At 47.4% G+C, this 10,844-nt stretch overlaps 1 protein-coding gene across 4 annotated transcripts in view; it reads right to left on the bottom strand.

Moving 5' to 3' along the window:
* The window catches only part of adam9a (ADAM metallopeptidase domain 9a), a 23,659-nt gene extending 16,378 nt beyond the window's left edge, over positions 1-7,281 (bottom strand). For all 4 annotated transcript variants that reach the window (XM_085476552.1, XM_085476553.1, XM_085476554.1 and 1 more), the window contains exons 1-2: positions 6,867-7,281; positions 978-1,078 (exon numbers count right to left, since the gene is read on the bottom strand). In XM_085476552.1, the coding sequence (XP_085332678.1) occupies positions 978-1,078; positions 6,867-6,951 (186 nt within the window). In that variant the 5' untranslated portion in view covers positions 6,952-7,281. The remainder of the gene's footprint in view (positions 1-977; positions 1,079-6,866) is intronic.
* Between the last annotated feature and the right edge of the window lie 3,563 nt (positions 7,282-10,844).

Genomic DNA, 10,844 nt, shown 5'->3' with positions numbered 1-10,844 from the left:
GGGCGATGCTGACGAGTTTCAAAGAAAGTTCACGTTCAACAGTTTCACACAGTAAAACGTGGAAAAACGTGGTGATGCGAGCACGCTCACATCACACGATCCTGGGAATGATCAGCTGTTTGTGACACAGCTGGAGGATAATCGGCGCCGAGCACAGCGACGCGTTAGCCACGAGTCTCTGCGAGCAGCGACACACCCACACGATCAGATTTACTCCAGGTGGAAGTGTTAGACTGGAGCTGAGCACACACACAGACACACACACACACACACACACACACAGACACACACACACACACACACAGACACACACGCACACAGACACACACACACACACACACACACGCACACACAGACACACACACACACACACACAGACACACACGCACACAGACACACACACACACACACACACACACACACACACACACACATCTGCAGACTGCAAACACACTCATGTCTCCACAACACTTTCACAGGGGTGTTATCTCTGAGCAGACTGCACATGCCAGCAGAGTGTGTCATCGTGTGTGTCTGTGTGTGTGTGTGTGTGCGTACGTACGTGTGTGTGAGCATGTTGCAGCATGCAGGGAGGGACAGCAGCGCGGGCGCAGCGAGCGTGTTTAAACGAAGCCTGCAGGCGTGCTGCTTCATGGACGTTGTGTTCGTGGCGAGCCAAACACGGTTTAAAGCTAATGTTTAAAATCTGTGTGCACAGTCACATCAGTCAAACAACACGATCCATCAGTTTGGAGTCAGCAGCTCGCCTGACGCAGACTGGGGTCACAATAATCTGAGCTTCTTCGTGTGATGGACCAGCAAAGATGGAGTCTGCCCGCCTACGATTCCATGGCTGGTTCTGACCCGGAGCTAGCAGCGCTGCTTCCTGTGTGCTCTCATCATCGTCTTACGTGAACTTCTCTGTGTGATCTGGAAACAGGTAAGTGGAAATGAACTAGAAATAAAAACCTCCAGACCTGATTGGGCAGTCTTCCATTCACGTCCCTCCTCAGCCTGCCTCCGATTGGTCGAGGGACAGTCAGCTGATAGGAGGACAGGTGCTCGGTCTGGTGAGAGTCTGCAGGAGGAGACGGGAAACGAATCAGTTCAGCTTGCTCTGTAAACAAGTTCAAATCCTTTGCCACAGCCTCAGAACTGAACACATCATTTGGTGTGCACGTGTCGGGAACGCGAAGATTTTACTGCACAAAACATCGCATCAGCTGAGAGGAGGCCTGTCACCTGACTCAGGACTCGTTCATGAAGTGCTTTACAAACCCGAACATCACGGCTAACAGCTGGATTTTCCTGTTTGAGTGCCGCTGACCACACAGCCAACAGCCACTTCCTGTTAAGGACACGCACAGTGGACGGTCCATGTTTAACATGAACTCATCGCTGCAGCGCGACGGTGATCCTCACACCAGGGCAAAACGATTATTTTCCTAATCGATGATTCGACGATTCATTTTGATTCGATTCTCTCCCCATTATTTGTGTATCAACTTCACATTTACTAATTTATGTATCTCAATGAAAAACACAAATTTCTTCATCTGGACACCTTTTAATAAAAACATGCCCATACTGTAGAACTGCGTGTTCGGGTGGAGTGATTGAAGTCGACTGCGGCTGCCTCATTCATGTTGCCGCTACTCGCTGCCGCCATGTCCGTTTTGAAAGTGACGACGCATCGACACGTTTTTTGCGTATTTTACGTGTTGACGTAATTACGTCGACGCGCCGTCCCAGCCCTACCTCACACTGACGTTTAGTTTCTGTCCTCACTTTCCTCTGCGCTATCGATGATGTCACTAGTTAGCCAACATAAGCTAATGTGAGTCTGTTAGCCACAACCAACCAGGTGACATCACGTCCTGTGCTGACAGACGATGGCGCTAGAAATGTTTTTAAAGCTTCACAGTTACGTCTGTGTCGGTGTCACACGTGATCCACAGACACGATCCAGAACCTGGATTTTACGCACATGAAGCTCATCTTTATGTCTCTGGTCCTGCTCTACTTCCTGCGTGCGGTTGTGTTTTCCTGGTTTAAGCTCAGCCGGGTGTGTTTCCACACACTGCAGTCTGAGGAGCATCAGTGAATCCTCATTCCAGCCGTCCCTGCACACCATCGCACCACATTCTCTCTCCGGATTTCCTCCTCGATGGGAGGCGGGACTTTTGAACCCGCCACCCCGGCCTGTGAGGTCTGCTGCTGACATTCGGCCTCACCCGTCTTCTGTTTTCCTTCTTTGAGCTGATAAAGTAAAGCAAACATGCTCAGAGCATCATGACGGCCTGTTTGGAAATGAGCTCAGTGAAAGAAAATAAATCCAGCCGCAGAGCTTTAAGCTCCTTACGGCGCTGCTACAACAGCTCCACTGTTTCCTCTACAGCAGCTGAAAGCGTCCTCAGCAGCTCCTGTTGGTAACAAAGCAGCTGATCCACACACAGGTATCAGTGTCACACTGCAGCTCAAATCACACATTTCAAAGGAAGCTCTGAACTGTATTTTGTTCCTCGGGAGAAAAAAATCCCAAGTGGTGGCCTGTCAAACAAACAAACAAACAAACAAACAAACAAACAAACAAACAAACAAACAAACAAACAAACAAACAAACAAACACACTCACTCACTCACTCACTCACTCACTCACTCACTCACGCACGCACGCACACACACAGTGTTCTTCATTTCTCGCCATCTGCTCACAACTGACAGCATGGTGTCCAACACGAGTGTGTGTGTGTGTGTGTGTGCATTAATCTGTAGCCACGGTAACACCTGCAGTCCGACGTTAACGACCTCGCCGTCCTGAAGCTGGGCAGGAAGCCTCCAAACAGGAAGCACTCTCACTGCTTCCTGCTGGCTTGTTTCTCGTCATGTCAAGAGCTGCTGCTCATCCCTGCCAAAGGGAGCCCAGAAGGAAAACCCTGGAAAAGCGACTCCAAAGATAATCTCAACCACAGATTTTAAAAAAGCTAAATCAGGTGGAACCATGAGGAACACGGGGACGAGCAAAAAGCTCTGAGAATAAAATACAGTAAAAACTAAATGAAGACTTGAGTAGAAACACGATAAACCCCAAGAAACAGATTTAAACACAGGAGAAGCTGCGATCAGCCACGCAGGAGGAGGAGCCTCGCCACCCCGATCAGACTGTATTTAAAAGATGGCCGCACCCTCTCTGATGTACTGCCAAATGACTCGCCCTCTGCTGGGCGCTGAGAAAACTGCAGGTTCACATTATCAGACCCTGAAGCTGCTTTCATTGTGATTACGGTCTGTAGGTCCAAGAAAAACACCATGAGTCATGATTCAGGGAAACTGTGAGTGTGTGTGAGTGTGTAAGTGTGTGATTCATTCAGACTGGACGACTCAGTGGAAACTTCTCACAGAAAGGACTGGTTTCATTTTTTATCTGATTTTTCTTTCCCCTCTCCGTGAATCGCTACCTTATTGTGGTGGAGTTGTGTGTGTGTCCCATGGCAAATTGGTCCTGGGTGAGGGACCAGACAAAGAGCGCTTCAGAAGACCCTTATGAAGACAACATCGAGGGAACAGTTTACCCTGCCCGGGATAGGGTTACCGGGGCCCCGGCCTGGAGCCAGGCCCGGGGAGGGTGCCCGAGGGCGAGCGTCTGGTGTCCGGGCCCAAAGAGGAGACATGGAAGTGGAGACTCTGTTGTCTCCACCTGGGAGACTTCAATGCTCACGTGGTTAATGACAGCGAGACCTGGAGGGGCGTGATTGGGAGGAACGGCCTCCCTGATCTGAACCTGAGCGGTGTTCTGTTATTGGACTTCTGTGCTAACCACAGTTTGGCCATAACGAACACCTTGTTCGAACATAAGAGTGTCCATAAGTGCACGTGGCACCAGGACACAGGTCGATTTTGTAATCGTATCACCAGACCTGCAACCATATGTTCTGGACACTCGGGTAAAGAGAGGGGCTGAGCTGTCAACTGATCACCACCTGGTGGTGAGTTGGATCAGGTGGCGGGGGAGGACGCTGGACAGACCCGGTGCACCTAAACGCGTAGTGAGGGTGCGCTGGGAACGTCTAGCAGAGGCCCCAGGCTGCAAGATCTTCAACGCACACCTCCGGCAGAGCTTCAACAGCATTCCAAGGGAGACTGGTGAAGAGGGAGCTGAGTGTAAAAGCGAAGCTCTCAATTTACCGGTCGATCTACGTCCCTACCCTCACCTATGGCCACGAGCTGTGGGTAGTGACCGAAAGAACGAGATCGCGGATACAAGCGGCAGAAATGAGCTTCCTCCGAAGGGTGGCTGGCCTCTCCCTTACAGATAGGGTGAGAAGTTCGGCCATCCGGGAGGGGCTCAGAGTAGAGCAGCTGCTGCTCCACATCGAAAGGAGCCAGCTGAGGTGGTTCGGGCATCTGACAAGGATGCCTCCTGGGTGCCTCCTGGGTGAGGTGTTCCAGGCATGTCCCACCAGGAGGAGGCCCCGGGGCAGACCCAGGACACGCTGGAGAGATTATATCTCTCGGCCGGCCTGGGAACGCCTTGGTGTTCCCCTGTATAAGGTTACTGTTCTATGCAGGCGATACACAGCTGTACGTGTCACTTCCTGTGTGTAGCCTGTGTTCACAGTTTCTACTCCAAACTGACTCAGAGACACTGGTCCATGCTTTCAGTTAGAGTATTGTAACGTTCCGTTTGCAGGACGTGACCACAGACATGTGACCATGTGGCCCTGGGACTGAACGCCATTGGCTCCCAGTTTAAGACAGAATCCTGTTGGTTCGCCTCTCTGACCTCATCACGGCTCTCAGCTGCACACCGTTTCCTCTCTGTCAAGTTTTATTTGCAGCTTTCAGCGTAAGCCCACACAGGTTTTTATGTTTGTGTCCTCAGCGTTTAGCATATTCAATATTAATGTAATCAAATGTACTCTATGCATAAAACTGTCATAGTGACATCAGACATCCAAACAGGAGCTGTTAAAGCTTTCCTTTGATGGTTAAAGAGGGTTTCTGCTCTCACACAAACCTCTGCACTGTGGCATGACCGCCTGACTTGCTCTAAAACCACATCGCAGAACAGGAAATCACAACTGATTAATATCAGATTCATGTGCAGAAACCTCAAACTGAGCAAAGAAGAGTTTCCCGTCTTCCTGTTTCCTAGATCTGTCAGCTCCCAGGGGTTTTCAATAAGTTAGCGTGTGTGAACATTAACGATGGTCTAAGAAAGACTCACAAATACGGGAACAAATGGAAACGATCCGCCTGCAGATTGGTAGATATGACTATGATGAAGAAAAACGGCACTTTCAGGCTGAGGATGGAAACGCTGCACTGGTCTCAGCACGCTAGTTATTCAGCTCCGCTCAGCTGGAACCAGAACCAGGCGCTGAACAGGAAGGAACCGCGCGGTTTGGTCACCTGATAGCTCAGTGTGGCTGTTCTCACAACTGTTTCAATAAAGTTTCCAGAAAGAAAAGGCAGCTCTGACGAAAGCACGCCTGAAAACTGAAACCCACCGCTCAGTAAAGTAAGCACCACTTCCTCCTGGGAGATCCCAGCTTCCTTTCCCAGGCCGGAGCAGGAGTAAAATCTGCTCCGGCCTGAGTGCTCACGCTCCACTTTCCCCCTCAGACCTAAGTTCAGCTCAGAGAAGCTCTGAGAGGATCCATCAGCAGGTCCAGGTCACTAAGGCTACGTTCACGCTGCAGGCGAAAGCGCATAAAATCCGACTTTTTCAACCCTCTGCGACTCATATCCGATCACGGTGTGACAGTGTGAACGGCACAAATCCGACCTGGGTCACTTCCGTATGTGGTCCTGAATCCGACACATATCTGATGTTTTAGAAAGCGACTGCTGTTTGATGGTCATGTCGCATTAAATCCGTCTTTTACGTCCCTGACACAAGACAGACGCCGATTATCAGCGCCGGAGAAGACATCGCGAACGCTTCCTGTCCGTCCAGTACAACTGCTGGGAAGACAGTGTTGGAGAAACGTGAACATTTCATTTGTTCTGTATAATCTGCAGATTCTGACAGAAGTTATTTTGTTATGTAAATAACAAAATAACTTTATAACTTAAAGCAAAATTGGGAAACGTAAAGACTGTTTGTTCTGGGTCTAAACAGCGCGCTGTGTGTGACGTCTTCTTTTGCGCATGCGGCCGCTTTGAGCGTTTGCTGTCGCATTTTATTTGTAGTGTGAACGAGCAGACAAAACAATCGGATTTGAGCATTAAGACCTGCAGAGTGAACGTAGCCTATATGATCTGCTGCTGGTTTGGATCGCTCTGTGCAAAAGTCCTGAGCCTCAGCTTCACCACACCGCTCTCGGGTACTTGGACACCTGAGCAACAGTTAAACTAACTGGCTTTAAACAGCTGGAGGATTACAGAGGAGCGCTGCATCAGAGGAGAGGCTCGGGCCTCGGTCATCCTTATTTCCCGTCTAAGCCCCGCCCCCATTCTCTTTCGTCTGATTGGCTGACTTTAGGAAGCCGCAGAGGGGCCCGACCCAGTGCTTTACCTTACTTTTGCACACGCGCCCGTCACTTTGTGAAACTCTGGCCACATTTAACATGAAACCTTAGAGCTAACTAGATCAGATGGAACCTCAGCGTGCTGCGTAAACTCCTACCTGTGCACACCTGCGTGCTCACAGAGGGAGGCAGGAGCCAGAGTCGGTGTAACCGTCCTCTCACTCCGATGAAGATTAAACTTGGACACATTTATAGAAACATTTCAGATATTTGTTCGCAGTGACCGTCAGAGCAGCTGAGGGTGGACTACACCTCCCGTGATGCCCCGGGTCAGTGTCCCTCACAGGGCCCGATAAACCTCCCACTCAGCGTGCTCTTCCTCACCCCTCTCACCTCTGCAGTGGCCGTTTCCGATGAACAGCAGGAGGAAGAGGAGCCAGCTGATGCCCAGCAGCTCCACTATCCCTCCCATCTTCATCCTCCTCTTCTTCTCTCCTGAATTAAAGTGCCTCCTCTCCCTCCGTGTGTTACTGCAGTCTGCGCTCTCTCTGTCTCCCCCCGCGGAGCTTCATGTTCAGCACCCAGAGCAGCTTTTCTTCCTCGGCCGGGCCATGGCAGCCTGTTCCGGGTCTACACCGTCCGCGAGCTTCCCGCCCGGACCCCAAAATGTCCCAGAGGTCAAAGGTCAGCCCCGAGTGTGTGAGGGTGTTTGCTCTGAGAAGTCCCGTCCGAGCTGAAGCGCGTCTGATATTTCTCTCCTTGGAAACTCGACTGAAGCTGAAGCAAGCTGGCGGAAACAGCCGCAGCTTCCTGTGCGGTTCTTCAAAATAATAGCATCAAGACCAATCATCTCAAGAGGAGCAAAACTAAAATCATAAAATTAAAATCAAGTCCGTCTTAATAATGTTCCAGTAAGGCAAGGCAAGGCAAGGTAAGTTTATTTGTATAGCACAATTCAACAACAAGGTGATTCAAAGTGCTTTACAGAGACATTAGAAACAAGAACAAATAAAAAGCATGATTTAAAATTGAATAAAACAAGCAAATAAACTAACTAACTAATTAACAAACAAACAAACAAACAAACAACAGTATATAAAATCAAAACAGATAAAATCAGTAGTTAAATGTAAGTTTTGAAATTTAAGCTTAAAGTGTGGATTTGGTGCTTTATTCAAATGCAGCTGAGAACAGGTGAGTCTTCAACCTGGATTTAAATAAACTGAGTGTTTCAGCTGATCTGAGGCTTTCTGGGAGTTTGTTCCAGATATAAGGAGCATAAAAGCTGAATGCAGCTTCTCCGTGTCTGGTTCTGACTCTGGGAACTGATAAAAGACCGGATCCAGATGACCTGAGGGATCTGGAAGGTTCATACTGGGTCAGGAGGTCACTGATGTATTTTGGTCCTAATCCATTCAGAGCTTTATAGGCCAGCATCAGAACTTTAAAGTCTATCCTCTGACGGACAGGCAGCCAGTGTAAAGACCTCAGAGCTGGACTGATGTGGAGGAGGAGGAGTTCAGTTTACCTAAGATGTCCTCCAGGTCTTTGCTGTTAATAGGTTGAAACTGTTTCATGGTGTTTAAACAGTAAACACGAATATCAATGAATATAAAAAGATTTTGACAATTATTTTAAAACATTGATTTGATTACTGGATGTGGACCTCACACAAATTACCAGAAGTGGACAAAAGTCAGTTCCTGTAAGGTCAAAGGTCACATCAGTAGACTTGATAGATGTAGATGATAATGAATACAGTCAACAGGGCACAGTCTCTGTTTGCATTTTTATTTGATTTGATGATTCATTCCCGTAGGCAGAGGTATGACGTTTGATCCACATCAATGAAAATTACAACCTGTACCACACACTCTGAGCTGAGCGTGAACAGGAAGGACAGACTGCAGTAATAGGACGTTTGATGAAACACTATAGGATGATCCCTTTAAGGACCTTTTCAGCTTCCTGTGATCCTGCCAGGATCACCTGACAGGTGTTGAGTCTAAACTCTGAGCAGTGGAGCTGAAATCACTCCATTCACATCGATGTCATTACCTAAAAAACAAAAACGCATTGAAGATGGTCTCATTAGTACTATATAGTGTTTGGATGACTGTTTTCTGTCTGTTACTCTCATGTGAACTCCAGGATCTGAAGTCTTTATTGGTGATTAAATAAAGTAATATTTTCATGTCAGGCTTTTGAACAAAATAAGCTAATCAGCTAATCAAGAAAAAATTATTTCTAAATAAACCCATAATTAATGCTGTTTTACTCACAGCAAATACAAATTCATGATCACAGGAGCTGCTTCACTCCACAGAGTACTTTGAATAAAGGTGACACTTCGCTATCTGACCTATGTAAGTAAATTAAAATAACGTTCAGCACAATACTTTTCTCTCTGCACAAGCCCAGGCTTTTATTTTGAAGTCAAAGCAGCTCACGCAGAGGTCAATGGACGCTTTCAGTTCACGTGACAAAACTAATATGCCGTCAAAGTGCGCACGCGCAGATTCTTACGGCGAGCAGTGACGTATTCAGTTTGTGTAAAAGCTTTAAACTTCAAAAGCAGACGTGCGTCACGTGACAGGAATAAAAACGTCATATTCTTATTAAACTAAAACTGCTTCTCTGAAACTCACCTGAGCCCAGGGCCCTGTTTCAGGAAGCCGGTTTAGTGGAAAAACTGAGTAAGTATACCCTGAGTTAACGAAAACTCTGGGTTTTCGGTTTCACAAAGCGAGTTCAGCTGCAGCCTGAGTGAGTCACTATGACGACACACTCCGTGAAGCTAACCTGCCCCCTAGCAGGTTTACTACAACTAACCCTGACTGTCTCCGCCCCTTTGTCGGAAACCTGACAGTAGGAAGTGTCAGACATGGCGTGCTCCTTCCTTGAAGAGCCAGTAGATCGTGAAGCCCAAATTCTCCGCAGAGCTCTCCGCCGGGAGAGAGTGATCAGAGCGCGTTTGGACATTTTATCATTTCCTGATGATTTTCTGTGCGAACGTTACCGTTTCTCAGCACAATCTATAAGTTATTTGAATAACATCCTCAGGCCATATATTACGCATGTGACACATCGCGGACATGCTCTCATTTCATTGCATATTATTTGTATTGCACTTCGGTTTCTTGCAAACGGGAGCTTTCTGTATAATATTGGTGACGCTGAGCACGTTTCCAAGGCTACCGTCTGTCGGGCAGTCAGGAATGTTACAGTTGCACTGAAACGTCTCCTGTACTCGTCTGTGGTGTTCCCCGGTCACAGACCCACAAGATTCATCAAAGAGGGATGCCACAAAATTGCAGGTATCAGGATGAACGAAACTTAATTCATGATGTGGTGATACTTGAACTACTACTTAAATTTTACATTTATTCTCACGGTTCCCAGGCGTGATTGGCTGTACAGATGGCACTCACATTCCAATCATTGCTCCTTCAGTAAATGAAGGAGACTATGTGAACAGGAAGTCTTTCCACAGCATTAATGTACAGGTACATAGTTCCCTGTAGCATTTCAAACTAACAAATTATTTCATTATAGTAATGGATGCTAATTTGTGTTCTCTGCACTGTGAAGATCATATGTGATGCTGCCAACATTATCACAAATGTGGAAGCCAAGTGGCCAGGCTCTGTCCATGACTCACAAATATTCCGTGAATGTACACTGAGCACAAAATTTGGACATGGTGAGTTGAAAATACTTTAAAATATATAAAGACCAATTGCTTCAGGGACATTTGAACTGAAGTGTACCCTTCTGTCTTAGGAGAGTTCACTGGCTACTTGCTTGGTGATAGGGGGTATCCATGTTTACCCTATTTGCTTACCCCTTACCCTGACCCTGAACCGGGCCCACAGCAGCGATATAATCTGGCTAATTGCAGGACAAGAGCCAGAATTGAAATGACTATCGGAATGCTTAAGGCCCGGTTCCAGTGCCTGCAAAGACTCAGGGTCACCCCAGAAAGGGCATGTGACATTATTGTGGCATGTGTGATTCTTCACAACATTGCCACAATCAGAGGAGAACACTGTCCTTCTGAACCAAACATCAGCAGTGATCCAAACCATGAACATCCTGACCCTCCCACGGACATACAAGATGGAAGCGCAGTCAGAGACACCATATGTCACAATCATTTCCTTTGACCCATCACCTCAACATGTTGAAAGAAGAATAAACAGATTTTTTGTTCAACTGGCTTTATTGGTCACCTGTGTTTCCTGTACACAAAGTATTAAAAGATGTAAACCTCATAAAGTGTCTCTGTTGCTTCCTCCTCTGTAACAGCTGTCAATGTTTCTTCATTATTTTCCTGTAGTAAAGAAATAAACAACATTGCTGTTCTACTGT

This window comes from Copadichromis virginalis, linkage group LG12 (genome assembly GCF_057382275.1).
Source record: "Copadichromis virginalis isolate Kocher_CV1m ecotype Utaka linkage group LG12, C_Virginalis_male_GT1.1, whole genome shotgun sequence".
NCBI classification, from domain to species: Eukaryota; Metazoa; Chordata; class Actinopteri; order Cichliformes; family Cichlidae; genus Copadichromis; species Copadichromis virginalis.
Note: the sequence above shows the minus strand (reverse complement) of the source record. Positions and strands in the feature narration are given on the sequence as shown.